Genomic DNA, 23,612 nt, shown 5'->3' on the forward strand with positions numbered 1-23,612 from the left:
TGTAACCTTGATGCTATTGCTACAACCTCTACTTCGAAACAACAACCACAGTTCTACACTTATTTCTTCCAGTTATGAATAATCAACAACATCAGAAATGGATGTACTGAAAGTATAAGTATGTACTGAAAATAGTACATATCTCTATACTTTCTTTTAACCTTGATGCAATTGCTACAACCTCTACTTCAAACAACAACCACAATTCTACACTTTTTTTTCCAGTTATAAAGCATCAATAACATCAGAAATGGATGTAGTGAAAATATAAGAAATGGATGTACTAAGAGAATAAGAAATGGATGTACTGAAAATAGTACATACCTCTATACTTTCTTCTTAACCTTGATGCAATTGCTACAACCCCTACTTCAAAACAACAACCACAATTCTACACTTATTTCTTCCAGTTATGAAGTATCAATAACATGAGAAATGGATGTACTGAAAATAGTACATACCTCTAAAGCAAGGAGCTGAAGCTGCGTAGCACCGGTCAGCCTAAGCAATGAGAAGAGCAGCTTATAATGACCATTACATTGAATCTCTGTACCAGGATTGTTCTTGATGACCTTGGCTAGGGCGTCCAAGGCCATCTCACAGTTCTTGAGACGTTCTGCTTGTTGGCTGGATTGACTGGTGTCCACCTCCTTGGCTGTGAGTGCCATCAAGGAGTGAAGGTACTGAGCTTGTGAACCAAGGTAGTCAAGGAGGCAGTTGGTGAATCCTCTTGCATCCTGCAGGAGATGAAAGGGAAGGTGCATTCAAATGGGAATTCAGATTAAAATACTTGCAAGTAGTTCAAAAATGTTTGACCTTTGATAAGAGTGATCTAAAAAACTACTGGTTTATGTTAGAAACATCATGTTTCACTGTAGGAACTGTCAGAATTCATTGCACATTAGGTCAACAAAAATTGTTGAACAAGGTCAATCTGCTTTATGAAAATTAGTTTTTTTAAATCATTGTGGGTTTAATATAATGCTTATTCTTCAGTCACTCCTCTGTTCCAAATTTTGATAAATAAATTTTACCACTTCAAACAAATGCTAAAAAACATGTCCACGAATGAGGTTATTGTTGCAATCCAACTGCCAAAGAAATGTGCAATATCAAATTATTAGGTTGCAATTTTTCTCCCTTTTCCAACATCCTCTTTCTCCAATCTTTTAACAAACTACCATGCATCTGCAATTCTTAATACATTACCTGAAGTGGGAATGTAGGCATATCATTGAAGATGCGGACAAAGATATCTCCAACGATAAGTTCTTTGGCATGAGCACTGAAGGTAAAGTCAGCTCCAAACAGAGGATCACACTCTCCCTAAATTGAAGAAAAGAGGTTTACTCAATTTCATATGCTTTTAAAACAATAAGGGGAATATATGTAGATATATTGTTAATCATTGGGTAAGTCATAAAAGTAATCCAGAAATTCTGGGTTTAATTCCACTGCATTTCTAGAATCTTACGGTAAGGTGCTCCCCATAAAGTAGGAAAAGGTAATGTGATACAGTATATTTATGACTGATGTTAATGAAGATACCATTTTACGATAACATTGTATACTTCAATATTTTTACATTTAACTTAGTGGTATTGACTCTGATATTTCCAACTGATTTATCAGTAGTTTGGTTTAGTTACAGGTATATTTTGTTTACCTTATTCCTTCTTTTGTTATTCAATTGATTTATAGCATCAATATATACATATACATTTGTTCTTGCTTGTCACAATTTACTCCAAATATGATCTGGATTAAAGGTCAAAAGAATGAAATTAAAAAAGACTCTTATCCGAGTTCAACTTGCTCCTGGCTTGTCACTTACTCATAACACACATACATCGACAATCACCAAATCATAAAATCAATCAACCAATTACTGGATAAATCAATCAAAATAAAATCAAAGGAGATCAAGAGATGTGATCAGGCAAACATTAATAATGAAAAAAAAATCAGGGGCTGGTTTTCAAAACCTACTACCTATACCTGCAACATTAGATAAGCTTTAACATTGCAATGAATTAGGATGTCCCGGGGCTATTTTTAGCTTTTCAGGGGCGTATCTGCCTCAAGCCCCCGCATAGTTTTTCACTTATATGAATAATGTACCCTACTCACCGTCCTGATCTTTCTTTGTTGCTGTTCTTTGACAAACTCAACCAGCTCCGTCCTGGTGGAGTTATCCCAAAGAAGATAAGGGTTCTCTGTGTTGCTATTAAGGATTTTCAGCACCTGTTGGCAGAAAGAGTAAGGATTACATTGGGAATAGAAGACAAGTAAATGTACAATAAATTTACTTGTCCAGCCATTTTATTAGGTATCATCCAATCAGGAAAATATAGGAACGAAATACTCTATTTTCTCTGATTAGTATTTTTGAGATGAATGACCAGTAAATAATGTCTTTATTGTATCACAAGCTTTCCACTGATAGAATATATGAGTTTCTCTTATGGACCAAAGGATAAATGTGTATTTGTTACATTACTTTTCACTGAAATCACAAATGAACTGCATCATTTTCCCTAATGTATATATTGTTCTTTTTGCCAATGAATGATATTTTTCTTTCAACATAAACATCCTGATTTCAGTCTTTCACCAGTAAACCATGTATCAATATGAAAAAAACAACTAATAATTGAAATGAATTACATCATAAATAACTGACAATGGATGCCTATTCATGTATGACACACAAATCATCATTTTAGGTGTTCTTTGAAATAACTCAATCATTCTTTTATTTTGTAAACATAAGCATTTACTTTTTAAGATTTTTTTTTTAATAAGAACATATTTCTATTGTCAGTTGGGTTGATTCAGTTCTATGATATAACCAGCAACTGATCTTTTACCTGGTTGGGGTTTTCTGTTCCTAGTTGGTTTGCAAGGTATGGTGTGAGTAAGGCGCTGAGTGATTTCCTAATGGCCGGGTTCTCTGGGGTAGCTTTATCTCCTGTTTGGTAACCTGCTAACCTGGCTAAAGCTGTGAAGCATAAGTTGGCTAATGTATTGGCTACTTGCTGTAAAGACCAAAAAAAATAGTTATAACAACCAATAATGATAGAAATATTGATCACAGATATCAGATGAATAGTAAATTTAAGTTGAAATATCACTAACAATCTATGATGAAGCCCCCCCCCCAAAAAAAAAGAACATGTAACAATACCCCCTCCCTCCTTTCCAAAACATGAAAACCCTTTAAAGTATAATCAGCCCATTAACATAGAGGATAGAATCATGCTAAAAAGAGCACTATTACCCAATTTTAAACATGTGATCCCTATTATTACCAACCATTTCAATCTTTTCTAGATGATTTTCCTATCATCACTACCACAATCACTATCACCATAAAAAAAAAACTCTGTACCTAAAGCTTGGATCCTTGGATTATTTCTTCTTTACCCATACAGTATGGGCTTTTGGGTCTGATTACTTAAATATCTTATACCACTATTTTTGTGTTTACTCAATTAGATTAACTCACTATTACATTGTACTCTGTTTTTTAAGAGATGTGAAATAAATGAATTTGAAAAAAAAAACTATCAATGCCATGATCACTACCACCTCTACAGCCACTGCTACCATCACTACTAGTACTATTGACACTACCACTACGACAATCAGTATCACCACCACCTGAAGATTAACACATCGCTTGTCCACTCTATTCTTGTAGAAGGCTAATACCACTACTACAATCACTGCCACCACCACTACCACCCAGACTGCCACAACCACCATCGAAACCCCATACCTGAAGATCTGAACACTTCGCTCGTCCACCCCACTCTTATAGCCTGTGCAGGCCAATAAGAACTAATACCATAACTAAAATCACTATCACCACCACTACCACAACCTCCATTGCAATCCCTTACCTCAAGATCTAAACACTTCGCTCGTCCACTCCACTCTTATAGACTGTGCAGGCCATTAAGAATTAATACCATAACTAAAATCACTATCACCACCACTACCACAACCTCCATTGCAATCCCTTACCTCAAGATCTAAACACTTCGCTCGTCCACTCCACTCTTATAGACTGTGCAGGTCATTAAGAATTAATACCATAACTAAAATCACTATCACCACCAATACCACTACCACAACCTCCATTGCAACCCCTTACCTGAAGATTTGATCCTTCACTAGCCTCCACCCCACTCTCATAGAGGGTGAAGTCATACTGGAAGAGATAGACAAGAAGATGCCAGATAACGCCAGCTTGTTGTAGATGATCCTGTAGATACTTATCCACAGAGAAGGCACTCACACACTCGGCTGCCACGGAGCACAAGATAGGCAGGTTCTGATCAATAGAACAAAAAATATAATGGTAGTATATGACTTTATATTGAATTTTAGAATTAATGCTGATAAAGTAATCCCAACATGGTTTACAATAGTATACAATGGACTACAAAATCAAATCTTAAGCTAAGCTTTTGTAGAGGGTCAGTAATGTGAACTGTACTTAAATATCATTTAACATTCCAAATTTACAAAAGGGTTCCATGACATTTGCTCTGGTGATAATTGTTTTGCAATAAATTCCAAACACTAATCTACTGACAGACTTCAACCCTGGATATAACATTATAGCCAACCCTAACATAAAACCTTATGCAACCCTAACCCTACATCTTTGCAGGAGCAAATGTGTCACCTTCAAAAGTGTAGTTGTCATTGAATGCATCTTTCACATATTAGAATTTAAGATTTGGAATTGTTTCAGCCATTAGGATTTAAATTTAAATCTGGCACCCTCTCCCAGTGTTGTTTCTTATATTTACCGTATGCAAATGTGGAACTGATGACATTACTCACTCACTATTTCTTTTGTATTTTATTATATGAAATATGAAATAATTCTATTTTCTTGTCATTGTCATGTGAAATGAAGTTTCATTCCTCGCTGAACACTTGGAATTCTAATATTTTAACATTTTGTGTTTCAGGCAACGAGGTCCTAATCGTCAAATTCGTAAAAATTGAAATATTGTTTAATTCAAACAATAAAAAACAAAAGAAATAGTGAGTGACATCATCGACTCTCTCAATTGGATGTAACTGGCTCGTTCTTTTAATTTTTTATTAAAAATAAGCGAAAGTTTGAAATGTCATAACTTTCTTATTTTACATCCGATTTTGATGAAATTTTTTTGCATTGGGCTTGTCTGATTTTTTTTCTATTGATTCAAATGAACATTTTTCTGAGGTGGACTAGACCTTTAAGTACTTCATAAATGCTACATATAATCATTTTCAAATATTTTGATCCAGACTACTTCATCAACATTTGTAATTCCAATTGTCCCACTTGTGGAGTTTAGATATCAATGACTGCTAACCAACATCCTTGATTGTGAATGCTCACCTTATAGAATAGAGCCCTGCATACATCCTTGATAATAGCTGGTATCTCAGTGATACGATCTCGACATCCTTCAAACTGAGCAGCAACAGCATAACATTTTATCACATGTTGACAGACCTACAAATGATGCAAGACAGAGTAAATTTGAACTGTAGACTAGTAGCAATTACAGCAAAATATTGCTACATTACTAACACTGATGTCACACCTGTTTGATTAATGGTAGGTTTAACTGAAAATGTAAGCAAAAATACATCAAGACATCACTTCAAACTCTCTTTATCTAAAAAAAAATTTTCATTGATAAATCAATGAATTTCCTGAGTATTACATAAGAGCGAGAAATTTTGTCGTGCTCTTTGACTACATGGAAGTTTTGATGAATTTCAAATTAATGCATATTGGCTAATCATCTCTGGCCTGAAAATTTGAGAATGATGCCATCAACATGATTTAAATTATGTTGATAGATATTGCAGGCACTAGACTTTTCAAATTTTAATAATATAACTACCATGTACTTTTACTAAAATTACACGAAGTAAAATAATGTCCTAGGGTCAAAAGAAGACAAAATGCAACATCATAGGTGCCAAACAGGCTAAAATTTTATTATATATCTGGTTATTGCTAGGCATAATTTGCGTGGAACTTAAGGCAAATGATTTTCTGGTCATAAAGACATGCTCTTCTAAAGGTAAGCAGCATTGTTTCAATACTGGGTAGCCCCTTTAAGAAAAAGCTTCTTTGGATATACTGATATGAATTGTCACATGAAATTTATTTAGGCAATATTCCCCAAAAGCTCTTGCACTCATTTATGAAAATTGTGGGGTCAATGGTGTGGACTTTTGTAAGAGCAATATTCACATAAAAATACAACACTTTATGATGTTTCAAATACAAAAGAACAATAGTCAAAATGAAAGTCCACTAGATTATACTTTCAAATGAAATATGACCCTTACCTTTACAGCCATATCGTCTGCCTTGCTGGATACATTTAGAACAGCAACACATCGTGTAAAAGCATCTTGGAGTGTCTGTATGTGAAATATCAAGTACAGTAATACTTTATTCACCAAGAACAGTCGTACCACCAATACCTTATTGACCTTTCATAATATTCTATTATATGATATCGAAAGATTATCATACGAGTGCATCAAATCCTTTCAATCATGAATGTAATCTTATTCCAATAATTTGTAAGATCAATAGAGATTGCATTCTCTTGCTACATTTACGCCTCATATTGCTCCCTCTCGACATGACGCAACTCTACAAATACCTTTAAATTCAAATAGCACCATAATCTACACAGTCAAACTTATTGTGTCACAAGTTTGGCAAAATTTTAAATTGCATGATTGCCTGAAAATAGTACTAAAATAATAGGCAAAATATGTGTAGAAGGCTGATTTACCTAAATCAGAAGATTTTTCATCATGGATAAGAAATTTAAAGCTCCCTATTATCATCAACAAACTTTACACCATGATAATATCTAATTTCTCATATAGCCTTTATCATCACAAGTTCTATCCTATCACCCATTAACATGTTCCAAGCTTGGTCAATACCGCCCCCTCCCCTAATTGCTTCATTCCTCACCTCAATTCCATGCTCTCTTCGTAGTTCCTCTGCATTGAGAGCAGAGCAGTTGACTGTATGGAAGGCTAGCTCACTAGCTGCACTCAGGAGTGGAGCAGACTTAGAAAATAGTGTGTCATCATTGGTTTCCATCTCAATGGTCTTGATCAACATTGGGTAGCCAGCATACTTGTATGGCTCAAGCACTAGGGAAAGATGAGATGAAAACAATGCCATACTCATCTTTTTTTTCATATGGTGATCAAACATTCCAATCAACCATTTACACATTCAAAACGAAAAATGGATGGGGTTTCTGTACTGGTCACGTGCCTCTACTACACAAATGTCTAACACATATTACATATTTCAAACTAAACAGATTGCCATTACCATATGCACACATGAATCATATTTCAATTTGATTTGTATGTTGAATCTATTAATTTATTGTGAGAACAATTTATGATCTACTACATAACATTTTACCTTTGACACTGTAATATCAAAACCTGTCCCAAATTTTTGGATAGGTTTGAATACTCTATTTCAATATTGATTTTAAATAACTACGGAAGCTTTAAAGTACTATGGACTTGACGCGATGGTGATACATTAGGTCAACATGGCAAGAGTATCTCGACATCTTGATAACAAGTCGATGGCACTTCATAGCTTCTGCAAAAACATTTTTAAAGGAACGAGTAAATGGTAATAATGGTGTGGATTTAAAGAGTGCACACACCATTCAAGACCCTAGCCAAGCAACAGTTCTACTGTACATACAAATCCTATTTACCAATTAACCCAAGATTAAAGTACGCAATTGTGAACATATCTTGTACACACCTTCCTTATACCTCTCAAAGAGGATGCTCTGTGCTCGGAGGATAAGAACAATATTCTCAGGGTTGGGTCCTTCCGTCAGACGAGATGACTTACTACACAGGAATTCATATGCCTTATTCACTTGCTCAAACATGTCCTGAAAACAAAGAATTTTCATACTTATCACTATAATCAATGTGAAGGAATTTTGAAGAGACAATTATTGTAAATGGTATTCTTTCTGTAAAAGAACTACTTCCGATGAATGTATTCATTTCTTATTAATCAGTCAAAGAAATTATGCCACTCCACTATATCAAATGGAAGGTTTCTCATTTAAGACAACTTTTAGCAGCCATGTTTTTCCCCCTCTACTAAACATTTTATTTTTAGACATAATTATTTTTCACCCCAGCAGCAATGAACTTTGTGCCATGAATTGCACAAAGAAGTAACTTTCAAGTACTATTGGATTCCCTCCTGCCACCCACCTGCCCCCCCCCCCCCTCCATCCCCCCCCCAAAAAAAAGAAAATAAAATAAAAATAACAATCATTTTCCTCAAGAGTGTCTCAAAGTTTGCATATTAAACAGCATCCCCCAAATGCATGTCTACAAAAGAGAACATTAAATGGAACTGGAAGAATTTTCAAACTCAGCATTCATAAGAATGTGTATGACCTTAGTTCAGGAAAAGGTAGATTTATTTTCTAAATCTTTATTTTTTAATCGACTCAATTACTTACTCTTCCTTCTGGGTTCTTGTCAGGATGGTATTTCTGAGCTAATCTGAAGTAGGCTTTCCTGATATCACTCTCCTCATGTCTGTTTACAAAAAAGTAAATGTAAAATAACAAAAAGGGTTTTTAGAAATAATAATAACAATAGCATATCATTGCAGTGTGACATTAATTATGGTATCAAACAAGTGGAAATGTAAGGTTATTTAGGGGGAGTATTAGGTAAATAGAATATATAGTTGTTTATTTACAGAAAGGGATCATTTTGAAACTGACAATTACTTGAAATAATCCAGCCCATCCCTCCTCTCTCCATGCATTCTTCTTTTAGTTAAAAGACCTAACCAGTGGGAGAAGAGTAGAAAAGAATGGGTTGTGACAGAGAGCAAGTCTGCTTACCCTCCTGTTCCAGTAGATAGTTTGAGGGTCTGATAAGCTTCATCTACTGACATCGATGGAGGCTTTTTCTCAACTTCCTTCTTCCATTCCTCTAGGATGTCTTTCAGCAGCTTCACCTATCATCAGAAACATAAATATGAAACTTCAAAATGAAGGGAGACTCGCAAAAGTGGGAAATTTATATCATTGCTTGAGGACCAGATCCACTATAAATAGAAAAAGAATTGTCATCCATTTTACTTCTCATAAAATTTGCACTTCACGTGTTCAAGATGCTGCACTCTCGCACACACAACTCTCTTCCATCATTTCTTAAGAATCTAAACCACTGCAAAAATTTATCAATGATTGAAATTAGGTGTTACATATTCAATGTTAACTCTGTCAGCGGAGTTTGTTGTTTTGAATAATTGCAATAAAATTGTGGTGAATTATCATCATCATAAAAAAATTGGTCAGCACTAGAGCATCTTCTACCATACTTTGCATATCATTATTCTATTAAGGCCTGAGAAAGTTTCTCTTGTGACTTACTGGATCACTGATTGGCCAATCTGGAAACTTGGTGGTATCACAGAGATGTTTGAGATAGTAGATATTGACAAAGAGTTCCTTCTCGAGTTGGGGATAGTTGATGACGGGGATTGGACAGTACTGGTAGAGGGATCTGGTGTTGCTGCGTAGCCTCGGAGAGAAATCTGCTATATGAGCTGCAAGTTTCTCTATCATCATCCGCCTGCATGGAGTACAGAAAATTACTTATCTTCAGACTTTCTTTGTAAACACTATTATCATTATCATAAAACTATTAAAAACTGTACAGGAATGATGAGTACAATCATGTTAGACCACAAAAGCATGAATTAGAAATCTAGTTAATAATAAAAGGGTATAGCAGTCAAGACAGAGTTATAAATTTTTGGCTACCCATAATTCAAACATAGATTCAATACAAGTATGTGGCTGAAAATAATATATTCTTGGAAATCCAAATTTTTCATGATGCAAAAACATTTTTTTGTTCACATGAATATATGCATCAATACATTCATTCGCTGACCATCTAGTCTCCTTCATAAAAGTTTATACGACCATCCCTTCAAAACAAAATATAACTTAACTTTAAATTTCCCCAAAAATTCCTCGAGAATGTGATTTAGCCTACCTCATTTCATTACTCCAGATAGCTTCAGGAGTATCAAACTCTCCAAGGTATGTCTCAGCAAACTTCTCAGCACTGTGATTCTCCAGAAAGTGAACCATAGCTTCTGGTAGGATGTGCCCTAGGATACTACATTGTATGATGTCTGAACCTTTGTTCTGAACAAAGAAAGGAAATTAACATTAATATCTATTCCACAATTAAGGTTGATAAGAGATCAGTAAAGCATATCCATGGTAACATAAACAGAGCTTCTTGTCCAAAGATATACATATTTTCAAAGCTATCTTATCAAATTTGAGAGTATAAGAAAGCACTTCCCAGATAGCCTACTGCAATATATGAACATATCAAATGATTGAAAAAGAAATAATTTTCCATTTGAAAAGAAAAAAAATCATTCCCATATATCACAATGTAAATACACATTACCTATTAAGTCAACTACCATCATACAGAGATGCCAACTTATGGAAATCACATTAAGGGAGGATTTGCAACCGCCACCAAATTATGTGCGCGTAGCGCACATCTCGAGCGCGGAGCGCTCGACCCTTGCGGCCGGGGTCCAGGCTCTGGGTTTCTAGATGCTCTCTGGTGCAATCTGACCCTTATTTTGGGGCATTTCACATGTTTTGAAATAAACATTGTTCCCACTTTTTTAACATTAAAAATATCAAATATGCATTTTCACATGTAAATGAAAAATGAGGGGACAAAAGAAGCACCTGTTCAACAATAATAAGGATGAATTATCAATATCGGCTATGGGCAGGTTATGTTACACTATAAATCCAGTAAAGAAAAGCTCAGCGCTGGTCCCTTGCTTGGTGAAATAAAGACAACAGGGTACTAGTGGAGCTCGAAGATCTTGTCATCGCAATGTCCGTAGGCCTATGCCGTTTGCTCCCGAACGAAAGTGCTTCCGAATATCATCACGACCTCCCTGCTAAACTGAAATGTCCACGCTGCAAATTGCGCAAAATGCATGGTAAATTCCTCTTTCCGACTTCCGAACACACAGGTACTGGAGACTGTATTCAGTCTTATACTTCTGAGACCATTTCTTGGTCTTCTTTTGTTGATTTTCCGCCATTTCGTGTCAATATCAACCCATCAATACGCCGAAATCACACACCGATATTCCACCGCACGACTCGACAAATCCAGTGGCCGCGAGCGCACACGCCTCGCGAAGCTAGCCGGGCCTACCGGCCTGGTGCACAGTGGATTCCCATTGGGCATATCACATGCACCAGCTTTTCGCTGCTCCTTATTTGTCTACTTTTCACACAGAATTTAGTAGCAGTGAACGTAATGGAGTTACTACATGCTAAAGTTAGCAGACGATACATGTCCTTCCAATCCAATTTGATCAATGCAAAAAAAAATCGTAATTTCGGGAGGATAAGGATGGTAATCGTAAGGGCGGGAGTTGGGATGAATTTTCGGGAGCCTCCCGATGAAATCGGGAGGGTTAGCATCTCTGCATCATAACCTATTTGTGGGGAAAAATATATTAAATGTCCACATAAAAATATGTGCCCAAAATTAACAAGAAAATCAATGGAATATTCAAGGGTTGCAAATTTTAAAATCAACTGAACAAGGCTCCAAGTCCATTATATTCCAAAATGGATATAACCCTATGCAGTAAAATCTAAATGAATATGATATAATCATATACTTTTCTCTCCAATTCCAATATATACTTTCCAGTAAATGCTTCAACCATATTTTATGATTGTAATAAATCAAGTTATTATTCTGATAGTTCTTACCTCATCTGATCTGAAGGCTTGTCTCATGTGTGCATATTTTAGGAACCTACAATGTAAGAAAAAGGTCAATATTACCCTTTGAGCAACATGTATAAGCAACACACAACAAGAAAACTCGCATCCTTTTGTCTATCAAGCCGTGATGACCAAGAGTCTAGCTGCTCTGAGTGGCAAGCATTCTCCTATCATTTCTTCACTAATTTCAAGTTGTCACAACTCATCTGGTTTACAGTCTACAAAGACTTTATCCAATCTCACAAAAGAATACTCATACTTCTATCTCACCCTCACAGTTCTTTGCAGGATATGTTTGTAAATACTATAATCTAGCATTCTTGCCTTTCGATTTCTAAGCCTTTAATTTCATTTTTTTTCTACTAAAAGCACCAACCCAACAGTCACTTCCAGCAATACAATAAATGAACCATTAACAAGCTCAAATGTTAGCCAAACAACCATGCAAGCCTTTTAAGATCACATCAAATTATTCACAAATCCTAACATCTAATGCACGCCACATGAAATTACAGTTCTCAGATGGGTACACTATCATCACTTCCTCGTCAGTGGTGAAAAACGCCAGTGCAATAGTCAGTAATACATGTCATTACTGACCAATGGATATCTACCACAGAAGGCTTGACTTTCTTACCATGCAAGTGGAAGAACATTTGCTCCTGTGTACATCATAATAAAGAAGAAGACACCGCTGAGATACAACCGAGGGAGTTGAGGGTTGTCTTGGATGATATTGAAGAGCAGGACAGAGACCTTCTCCACTAGGATGGGGTCAAAGGTCAATAGGAGCTGTGAGGGAACCATCAAGAACACCAGTATAATTCGATGTTAGAAATCCGGAGGTAGTTTTCATCTTACATATTAATCTTCTTTGGGGTAGATCATATGAAGCTGTTCTTAAGTTTAAGTCATAAATTTAATATGACAATATGACATGCAATACAGTCTCATTTAAAACATCCAGCTAAACCATTAAATCTGCTCCATCTTTTAGAGTGGTCTGACCTACATGTATACAAATGATCATAAGTACCAACACCATAGCATAATTTGCCACATTCAGTTAATTTCATTTATTTCAAATATCCCTAAACAAAATGTACAAAGAATAAAAATGGGTGACACCTCCAGAAGTTTGCACCCTCTAAGTAACATTGTCTTATACAATGTGCAATTATATCCTTCTATTTTAAAGACTTGAACCTGTTAAGCCCTTTACCCAAAATAACATCCGCTACCAAGTATGGAAAATGTATTATAATAAATTGGGTAAGACAGTTTGAATATTATTTCATAATCACACAAATACAATAGGGGCAAAAACCCATATATAGCAAAAGAAAAGGTAGAAACGTCTTACCTGAACTATGTGTGGCAAGTTAGTTGCTTCTGATAGAAGTCTCTTTGGCTTAGGTAGGGGTCTGATGATTGCACCATCTACATCCCTAAAAGGTAAAACATATTTGTTTAATTACAGACCAAAAACACCTTTATTTTAATACTAATATGTAGAAGAGAGCTAAAAACGGGTGAAAATTAGCCTGAAGAGCACTTTGCTCGAAATGACATAAGATAATTTACATGACTTTAATTGCTTTACATGAAAATATATGCCTGAACAATTCAAGAAACATGTGAAGAAGGAAGAATAGCCGACCTGCTTGGGAAGTAGTCACATATCTTGATAAGCATGTTGAGAATGAGTGTAGCTAGATCACTCTCATTCATAACAGGTGTTCCTGTTGCTAAGAGACACCATTTGAGTTGAGGGATGGCATGGAGTGGTTTCCATCCTTCCAATCCTTGGGCCCAGCACCGCGTCTTGGCATTCAGAGAACCATCATCCCATAGGTCTTTCATCTACATGAAACAAGAACACAAAGTGTTGGTGATATTACAGGGCTTCAAATGTAACAGTTCATAAGACAATGGATTTAATATCTCAAAAAATTAGATAGCACATATAACAAGATAATAAACTGGTGTTAACGTCACAACGGTTGAAATGCGAATCAAGACACTTTGAGACATCAACGATCGATAGCATGCACCCTTTCACGAAGGAAAGCTTGAAGCTAACTGTAGGCCTTGATAAACTTACTCCATGTCAGGTGAACTGCATGAAATTATACCTGGACAGTTTCCCACATCTTCCATGTCCAATCCTACAATAATGTCCCCACTTCATCTGATCAATCAACATGAACAAAGATCTCACCTCACTAAAGCTGTATGGTCCTAATCTCTCCCTGGGTCCATTACCATAGTACCACTCCTTCTCAGTTGATATCATAGAGTCAGGTGCTGCCTCTATCACATTGGTCTGAGTTGGTACAGTTGCCCTGGATACATGTAAATGAGCTAAGGTCAAGAGGTCAACAAGAACCTTGATGCCTCCTGCATCGATGAGAAGTCGGACGTTGCGAATGTTGTTCAGGAGACGGTTGAGGAAGAGAATGATCCGATCTCTCTCCTGCTTATCTGTGCTCTGTGAGAATAAAGATAAATAACCAGTTTTATGAAGTTTTGTCTTTATCTTAATTGTGTGCCAGTTTTGTCTTTATTTTAAAGCAGACAAATAATCAGTTTTTGTCTGTATTAAGTGCCTTACATTATTACTATTTATTCCTTTTAACTCAGGGGTTCTCAATTAGTTTTGCTGAAGTATCACATTATCTGTACTGTACCATTATTCAACATGTGTACCAAGAGAAGCATAACATCACGGGGTCTGAAGGTTACAGCATTCACATACTGGAGAGGACATACCAAAATATCAGGACAATACTTTGAACACAGTCACAATAAAGTAAAGAAAAATTAAATAAAGAGAAATTACAGTTTTAATAGGTAGGTACATGTAATCATTATGTTCATATGCACTTCCATATATGTAGTTCAATAAGATATGTTGCTCATTTACAAATAAAGATTGTAGTATTTCACAGACACTGCTCAAGACAAAAACTCATGTTTGAGAATGTTACTGGTCTATCTGACCTACAAAAATTCATACCATACTTACCCTGTCAAGCATTTGCACAATATATTTAGTGTCGTTGAAAGCCCCAATGTCCTCGTAACACTTGCCATAGACGATTGCCATGGCCTGCAAACACATGCACTTCATAGGTATCTTGGTCGTTAGGAGGAACCGGTGGTAAAGATCATTGAAGAACTCGTATCTGAGATAAAGTGTAAAAGGATGGTATGTTTTCTGGCGGTTTAAACTAATCATCTCTTACGATAGGGTCACAACTTTGCATACTGTGTTGGGAATTGCAGGCCTTAATTGATGCTTTTAGGGTAAGGCTGCTTTTCTATTGGACACATTTCTATAGATCATAATTGGAAAATAAATCTCCAAGACCAATGAGACCAAGATAAATGAGAGGAACATCAAGGACAGTCACTAGGGTGTCTGCAGCCAGGGATTCAGATCAATATTAAAGGTCAAGTCCACCTCAGAAAAATGTTGATTTGAATCAATAAAGAAAAATCAGACAAGCACAATGCTGAAAATTTTCATCCAAATCGGATGTAAAATAAGAAAGTTATGACATTTCAAAGTTTCACTTATTTTTTAACGAAATAGTTATATGAACAAGCCAGTTACATCCAGATGAGAGAGTCGATGATGTCACTCACTCATTATTTCTTTTGTTTTTTGTTTGCATTATATAATATTTCTATTTTTTACGAATTTGATGATTAGGACCTCCTTGCCTGAAGCACAAAATGTTAAAATAATGAAATTCCACATGTTCAGGGAGGAATGAAACTTTATTTCACATGACAATGACGAGAAAATCAAAATATTTCATATAATAAAATACAAAAGAAATAGTGAGTGAGTGATGTCATCAGTTCCCTCATTTGCATACCGACCGAGATGTGCATATAACTGTTTTGTGAAATGAGGCGAAACTTTAAAATGTCATAACTTTCTTATGTTACATCCGATTTTGATGAAATTTTCAGTGTTTTGCTTGTTGATTTTTTCTCTTTTTATTCAAATCAAGTTTTTGTTGGGGTGGACTTGTCCTTTAATAATGATTGCTGCACTTTGAATATGCAGCCATACTAAGCAATGCATATTTTCATGATAATAGCCATACAATTGTGGCTCTCATTCACAAGAAGAGAAGCTCACATATATGTCACTAAACATAACAGACAGCATACCCAATTTGAGCTGGACATAAATCTCTAGCAAAGTAAGAAGTGCAAAATAAAATGCAGCAATACAAGCTCCAAAAGAGGAATTTTATCCTTTCTTCATTGTCATAATTTAGAAAATTTTAAAAACTACCCAGACCAATACAATAAGTCTGAGTAAGTAGTACCAAGTGAGCATTTTTTATTGAACTTTTGGGGTATGACTGCATATTTCTGGCAATGAATGCAAAAACATCAGCCAAATACAAAAAGGTGTGAAATATAAAATTTCCATACTAACAATTTTTAAAATTTCATTATCACTAAACTAAACCATGATTATCAGCATCATTAAAATAAAATTAGACCAGAATTATCAAAATAATTATCTATTACCCGAGTCTAACCCCCCCCCCCCCCCCGGCCCCCCTCTTAGGTTCAAGCATAAATACAAACATAATTCCAAACTTACGATTCTTTTATGGCAGCAATTTCTTCATCACTCTCATCAGCTTCCAGCAGAAGTCGGAGATAGTAGTCTCCAATCTTGATTTCCTCTGAAAGACAGTTGTATGGCACCTCAAACTCATTGTGGTTCCAAGAGATCATGTGACTTGCCCCAAGTTCTTTGTCAACGCTGAACGCTCTCATCTCATTTTCAAGACTTTGCCTCAGCTCTTCCCTTGTCTGTTATCAAAATAACACACAAGAATGTTTTCTTCATCTCATTCAAGCACTTATAAAGCACTCATTCAGATTCCTCACAGAGGTAATTGTCACTCAGAGCATACAGAGAAAAAATATTCCTATAGGGTACCCATTTACTACACCAGGGTTGAGAGCAGCACAATGTGAATCTTGTTGGCTGGGATTCGAGCCAACAACCATCTGAGAGAAATCCAGAACCACAAGACCAAAATGCTCCCACTAAACACTGATATTATGGAGTCTACAGAGATTTAATTCTTTTTAAATACACGTTTTCTTTTATTTAGGTATTCAATACACAAAGTGTCCACCTGCCATGATATCAATATGTCTTTTTTATGTTATTTTATTTTGTTACCTTATAATTCCAAATGAGATTAGGTTGAGCGTGATCTCTGTTGAACCTGTGACCATGAATATAATGACAGAATACAATAGTATGAATAAAATGACAGAATGCAATAGTATGAATATAATGACAGAATACAATAGTATGAATAAGAATAACATAAAAATCAGTTGGTACTTACATTTCTAGTCATGATTATGAATTTGATCCCAAGAGCTGGGAGAATAGCTCAAACATAGTTTAGTTTATTGCACAAAGAAATGTTTAGCATAAAAGGAATAATGCATATATATCAATAAGAGTCAGATAGACATCAAGAACAAGGTTCAAATCATAAAATTTTATAATAAGTATTATGTTGATAGAGTCCAGAAGGTAGAAACTTTCTGTACAGGTGGAATTTTTCCTTTTACTATTCACTACAAATATTGATATCAACAGCTCTGACCTTTTTTACAACTTATAATGCTAACTTCTGAGATTCTTTTGACAGATACAAACCACTCTCAACTCTTGCGAATTGTTTCCTCTGATGCAGAGAGGATATTAAAAGTTAAAATAAACAGAAAACCAGCGGGTAATATATATAGAATGTGGAGGATTACTTACTGGTAATAGAAGAGTTGCCAATTTGCTTCACTCTTTATCCTTTGCCGCCTTTTCCTGAGTACAATAGGTTTCTAGTCATGAAAATTAAAAAATGCTCTAAATTAAGAATTATTCCACTTAAAAATTATCTAAAACAGTGATGTTTATATTCAATTAATACATCAAATGATATTCAAATCCATATTTGAATAACTTTCATCTTTTTTTCATAACTGTCGTAGTGTTAATCATTAATCAAAATGATTAACAAAAGTGGTTAATCTGAACGAGACAAACAGCTCAAATTGCATGATATTCCCCTCTGAAAAATAGCCAAGGGTACCTAAGTAACCGACAAAGTCCGAGGTGCCCTGGTCGGAGTTACAAGCTCTTGCATAGTAAAGAAATCAAAAGTAAATTTTCAAGGCGAGTCTGCATGAAAGCTTTACCATTCGACTTCAAAAAGCTGTAAAAAACAGCATGAGAATGTTCTTGGGCAAAGGATTCCACGGTAAAAAAATATCAAAAATGAAAAATAAAAGAAAAAAAATCTGAAAAAAAAAGAAATTGGAATTCAGATTTTAGTCGGGAGAATATCATGGCTTTACACCAAACCCTGTTTGTAATCCAAGAAAACAATTTTTTTTAATATGACAGCATACTCGTATGCCTACTCTTATGAAGGTTATCAATAAGATAATTTAATGATACTGTGTTAGCTACATGACTGCATGCATAGAAAGAAAGTACATTTTCTTACCATATTAGGCTGCTTGTTTAAATGTCAGAAAACAGTCAGATGATCAGAGACATAGGAAAAGAGACAGGGAGAAAAAGCAACAATGGGTTTTTCTTAGAATTCAATAAAGCACCGCAGGGCTCCGTAACACAAAGCTTTCCGCCCAATCATGAAATTCAAATGGCCTATCAAAACCTTTGTTGCATGCAAACATTATTTAACAGCTTACAATCAAGCAATCAAAATCATCGTTTTGAATTTGTGAATGATAGCAACCTTTGTGTTACTGAACCCATGATTAGATTGTGGTAGCTATGTCAGCAAAAAGTGATTTAAGGGAGATGATTTAAGTCTTTTAATTAAAAGCATTTAGAATTTAAAAAGCAAAGTGAAGATTATTTTTTTCAACTGGGATTTGTTATTGTTACAAGACTGAGAAACAGGTGGTGCACATCGTTGAAAATATACATAATTATTATCTTTCTGCAAACATAGCCATTAATATGTTCCTGGAAAACTTTTAAAAGCTGATGAAATGTGTATTTAGATGATCACTGCATTCTCTACATGCACAGCAATGGTTTAATTTTGTGATTGCTAAGTCTAAGGATGAGTTTTGAGGATGGTTTATTTAAATAGCTTAATATGTGCTTTCACTCTTTAAACATCTACAGACTATATTAACTTTTGTATTTAACTTACAATGCAATGTAAGGTAATTAAAGCTTATCCTAATAGCAAGCCTTGGTTTACACAAAAGAGTTATGAGATTTGATCATATGTAAAAGAATAGCAGTGTCACAAAATAATGACACTCTAAGAGAGAGCTCCAGACATAGATCAGATAACTGATTGGGAAGTGTAAGAAAAATAAGTGAGATAAAATTGAAAGTAGCTTCCCTGATAATGATACTAGATCTGCTTGAAAACAATTCAAAACCTTATACGGTACAGTAAAAAAAAATGAAAAGCTCATTTGATGAGCAAATTATGAATGATGATGAAATGCATGCTTTCCCATTTTGTAGATGAATCAAGAAGTATGATCTCAAAGCTGCAAGCGTTTGACCCCTCCCCCCCCTTCAGCAATAGAATGTGTAATCATGGATTAAGGGAATAAAATCACATTAACTTTAACCAAGATGTAAATATTATTTTAAACATATACCTCTGCCAGCAGTGAAACAACAAAAATTTAAACAAAATTTTGAATTAACCTAATCATGCCTAGCACAACTTTAAATTCCCTGAAACACTGCACGTAACAGCTTCTCTGTTTATACCAGGATAATTACGCCGCACTACTGTACAGCACGTATAGAATTCTATTATAAAAGTGTCAAGCGTATATGAGCGGGTGTAATTATCATTATTTTCAATATTATCCAGATTCATGCTCTTACCCCATTTTCTGGATTTGTAAACACTCAGAGTAGTTAGTCATTTTTTTCATATCTCATTGCTTACATAAAATTGTAAAAGTAAACCTGCATCATTTTACAAATGTCTATACCATCATAAAAAATATAATCATGCAGCTTTTGCCTTCACAGTGCACAAGAGAAAGAGTCAATATTTCATGAATGGGGAGAGTGGGTCAATACTCACATCTTGCTTTGCTTGTTTCTTGTTCTGTAGACCAACCCGCTGCCTCCAATGAAGTAGGACATTCTCAATCTGATGCCATTGAAGATTGGACTTGGACTTGCCCGACTGGTCCTGGGCCATCTTCAGGTTGTCCCTGATGTGGATCATATCTCGTTCCTTCTCTGGAACCTTGTCTTCAGAGTCCATGGTAGCAAGAAGACCAGCCGGCTGGGAAAAAAAATCATAATGAGAGCTATTAAGAAGAGTGTAAATAAGGTCATTTTAAGTATGGTGTTGGTGTTGTAAGCATTGGAAACACATTCTAGATCAATTTTCTTTCAAAGCTTAATCTCAGCAATTAAAACAAAAATTCCCCAAATCACACACTTTAATTCTTAATGTGCCTTTCATTGTAATCAGCAAGTGCAATTTTTTTTAGAGAGTCTATATTTAATTGTTTTATTTATAAAGAATAAGGGAATCACTCCTGAGACAATGTTAAACCTCTTGACCATAAGCTGAACTGAACAATGGAATCACTCATGCATGCAATGCACTCCTCAAAATGCAATGGACATAAGAATAGCTTCATGACCATTGCACGAAAATGTATTTGTGGCACTCCTGTGGATGCACAGATATGTGTTCATGGCACGTTAAGGGTTAATAGATCTAAACCAAACTTACAACCACCACTGATTCTATTCTGGTGCCCCTCTACCCTCACAGCGAGCAAAGAAATTTACAAAATATATAGTTCCCTATTGCACTTCCAACAATTGCACTGCCGGTGGACAAAATAAAAACCTCATTGCTACTATGCAAAAAAATACATACTAGACATGTGACATGTCCACAAGAGATAGATGTATTTACTGGATGTGATCATTAGGCATTTCTTACTCTTTCGTTTGAAAATTGATGTCTGTCATTAGTCCAGATATGGTTTTGTCCCTGTTTAGCGGGATAGCGAGATTCACCTCACACTCATGGTACCCTTATTCCCTTCCTCCAATTTTGTATAATTCAGTGCATCCTCCATCCTTAGCCCAACCCTCCAACTCTCCTCCTCGACGTGCTCCTTCCATGTATCTAGTTTTGAATTCTGCCTTTAAACATTGCTCTTAAAACAGATGTATAAACATGAAAATATATTGAATATCCAGGATACTGAATATGAAGAACCCAGAATGTGGAAAATTTTGTACAGGTCTATACAGTTTGTAAACTCGATACCAACATTTATAGACTTTGTCTGCCGATTCAGAAACTTGCTTTCTTATCTCTTGAACAAAGCAGGGTCAGGCTCTAACTTCAATGATGCACTTAAAATAATGATTTGATTGTAGGTATTAATATATATATATAGAGAGAGAGAGAATATTAACTCTTCCACTCACTAAGATCCTCTTAAGTAGTGCCATAGCAGTGGGATTGCCAGTGATCCACAGACCCACAAGATGTCTACTCAGCTGTCGGTTGGTAAGCATACGGGTATCTGAGCTTCCTGTGAACATGGCAACATGGAGATGCTTTGGCAGGGCGCCCTCTGCCAATGCAAGCTCCTGCATCTTTGCAGCAATCTCCGCATCCCCCTCCTAAACAACGAGAGAAAGTATATCCATAACTTTCATACAGTTCTATAGTTATGGCATGGACAAAAAAGGGACAGACAGGCTGACAGACAGACGGACGACCATAATCATATTGCCTCTGGCAATCATATATACAGGGGGTGAAGGCATAAACACATTTGACCAAAAAAGTTATGCCTGAAATAATGAAGTTATACAGATCACTCTTTATGGTACCATCTGAACATGGACAGGATTCATTCAATAGGTGAATTTACACAGAAAATATCTATGAAACAGATGGTAATCATTGCAAATTATTTACATTGCATAATGAATTACCAAACAATATGAATCACAAAACTAAGTATTGACAAGCAAAATCATATTAAAATTTACCTATTTAAATAAGAATGTGCTCAAGAAAATAGTTCACCATATTTGATGACAAGGTAAATACATGATTCATTAAGGAAGATTAATTTGAAACTTTTCCTATAGAATTTGATTAACATCAAACTTTACCTCAATGATAGCTTTCATCACAAGACCTGCTCCTTTAACAACCGTCATTGATGGATGCTGTCAAAAGAGAAAGATTAAATAAGTCAGTATACATATAAAATGCCCCTCTAACAAACATGTACCTACTCAATGCAGAGATCTACATTTAAACAATATCACTTCATTTTCAATTGCAATTTACTCATTTTACATTGTAAAACCAAAGTCCCCTGCAGAACAGGAGCAACATACCTCCATCAACAGTTTAAATGCTGAGGGGTGCACAAAATCAAATAAAATGTATTATATCATACAAGAATGGTATATTATTTTCCTCATTATCATCATCATTGTCATTATCATCATCATTACCATAATCATAACCATCACTACCACTACCACCATCATCATCATCATCATCCCTATAATCATTCCAATCACCACCATCATTATCACTACCATCACCAACACTATCATTACCATTATTACCATCTCCATTATCATTAATGTTGTTGCTACAAAAACCAATTTCAAGATCATTTTACCTGGAATAATCTATAGAGGACTCTGCCTTGCTTAGCAACCAGTTCTAATAGCTGATCAAACAGTGTACCATCAGTTGTCTCGCTATACGGTGCACACAGTCCAAATGTCAGAAAGTCTAGGAGTGAGACTATTACTAGAGCTCCTGTGCCTCGCAGCTAATGAAGAAATGAAAAAATGAGAAGTGGCAGTTAGCAGATGAAAAGGAAATGTGGTAAATCAAACTTAGTTTGCTATTCAGTTATATGGGAAAATTCTACGGTTGAAACCCTTTGCCTTTCTTTTCCTGGGTATTGTTCCTAACATAAGGTGAAATTATAGAAAATGCAAAGACCCTAGGATAGAGCACACGTGTCACAATTTGTGTATACAAGTAATATAACATTTGAGATGGATTCTACAAGATTTTTTCAATAGATATCAAGTCTTCAAACAGCATACTTTTTTTCATATATGTTTGACATTGCAAAGTTATATTATTTTGTACAAAGTAATAATGAAAACAAAGAAAATAAATATTTACAATACTGATGTCATGGCTGAGACCTCCCCCCCCCCCCCTTTCCACTCCTTTGCATTTAAATGCAACTCATTTTCAGACAATCGGCAGTGCACATTAAGGACTTGATTTCTACATGTATGTCTGTTTTCAAATGCAAGTTTTATGAAACTGATACTCAAAAGAAACAATGGGATTACAGTGGAGAATGTACAGAGAATGATAGATAGTGTGATTATTCCTACCACATGTTGGCTGAAAAGTTCTAAAAGGTTCTCCAGGAAAGACTTTGATGAAAGCAGAGAAGATTTGTTGAGCTGTTCTGTCCTCAGTTCATAGTCATCATGCATAGGCTGGACAACAAAAAATGTTTTTCAAAAATAATGTTACAGAAAGTCAAAGTTTTAATAAGAATTCATCAAATTTATTGATTACA

General features: G+C 35.4%; 1 protein-coding gene across 2 annotated transcripts in view; it reads right to left on the reverse strand.

Moving 5' to 3' along the window:
• The window catches only part of LOC121422933 (dnaJ homolog subfamily C member 13-like), a 51,189-nt gene that overhangs the window by 11,407 nt on the left and 16,170 nt on the right, over nucleotides 1–23,612 (reverse strand). The window contains exons 15-42 of one of the 2 annotated variants that reach the window (XM_041618176.1): nucleotides 23,422–23,529; nucleotides 22,680–22,835; nucleotides 22,156–22,212; nucleotides 21,457–21,654; nucleotides 20,078–20,284; nucleotides 18,491–18,499; nucleotides 17,752–17,822; nucleotides 17,152–17,197; nucleotides 16,558–16,772; nucleotides 14,953–15,112; nucleotides 14,146–14,415; nucleotides 13,585–13,787; nucleotides 13,288–13,372; nucleotides 12,562–12,716; nucleotides 11,910–11,955; nucleotides 10,132–10,286; nucleotides 9,501–9,702; nucleotides 8,967–9,082; nucleotides 8,574–8,652; nucleotides 7,850–7,985; nucleotides 7,022–7,206; nucleotides 6,376–6,450; nucleotides 5,408–5,524; nucleotides 4,160–4,339; nucleotides 2,871–3,038; nucleotides 2,131–2,244; nucleotides 1,210–1,326; nucleotides 462–737 (exon numbers count right to left, since the gene is read on the reverse strand). In XM_041618176.1, the coding sequence (XP_041474110.1) occupies nucleotides 462–737; nucleotides 1,210–1,326; nucleotides 2,131–2,244; nucleotides 2,871–3,038; nucleotides 4,160–4,339; nucleotides 5,408–5,524; nucleotides 6,376–6,450; nucleotides 7,022–7,206; nucleotides 7,850–7,985; nucleotides 8,574–8,652; nucleotides 8,967–9,082; nucleotides 9,501–9,702; nucleotides 10,132–10,286; nucleotides 11,910–11,955; nucleotides 12,562–12,716; nucleotides 13,288–13,372; nucleotides 13,585–13,787; nucleotides 14,146–14,415; nucleotides 14,953–15,112; nucleotides 16,558–16,772; nucleotides 17,152–17,197; nucleotides 17,752–17,822; nucleotides 18,491–18,499; nucleotides 20,078–20,284; nucleotides 21,457–21,654; nucleotides 22,156–22,212; nucleotides 22,680–22,835; nucleotides 23,422–23,529 (3,906 nt within the window). The remainder of the gene's footprint in view (nucleotides 1–461; nucleotides 738–1,209; nucleotides 1,327–2,130; nucleotides 2,245–2,870; nucleotides 3,039–4,159; nucleotides 4,340–5,407; nucleotides 5,525–6,375; nucleotides 6,451–7,021; nucleotides 7,207–7,849; nucleotides 7,986–8,573; nucleotides 8,653–8,966; nucleotides 9,083–9,500; nucleotides 9,703–10,131; nucleotides 10,287–11,909; nucleotides 11,956–12,561; nucleotides 12,717–13,287; nucleotides 13,373–13,584; nucleotides 13,788–14,145; nucleotides 14,416–14,952; nucleotides 15,113–16,557; nucleotides 16,773–17,151; nucleotides 17,198–17,751; nucleotides 17,823–18,490; nucleotides 18,500–20,077; nucleotides 20,285–21,456; nucleotides 21,655–22,155; nucleotides 22,213–22,679; nucleotides 22,836–23,421; nucleotides 23,530–23,612) is intronic. The other variant, XM_041618183.1, reaches the window with a different exon arrangement.

The sequence above is a fragment of the Lytechinus variegatus genome, chromosome 1, assembly GCF_018143015.1.
Source record: "Lytechinus variegatus isolate NC3 chromosome 1, Lvar_3.0, whole genome shotgun sequence".
Taxonomy (NCBI): Eukaryota; Metazoa; Echinodermata; class Echinoidea; order Temnopleuroida; family Toxopneustidae; genus Lytechinus; species Lytechinus variegatus.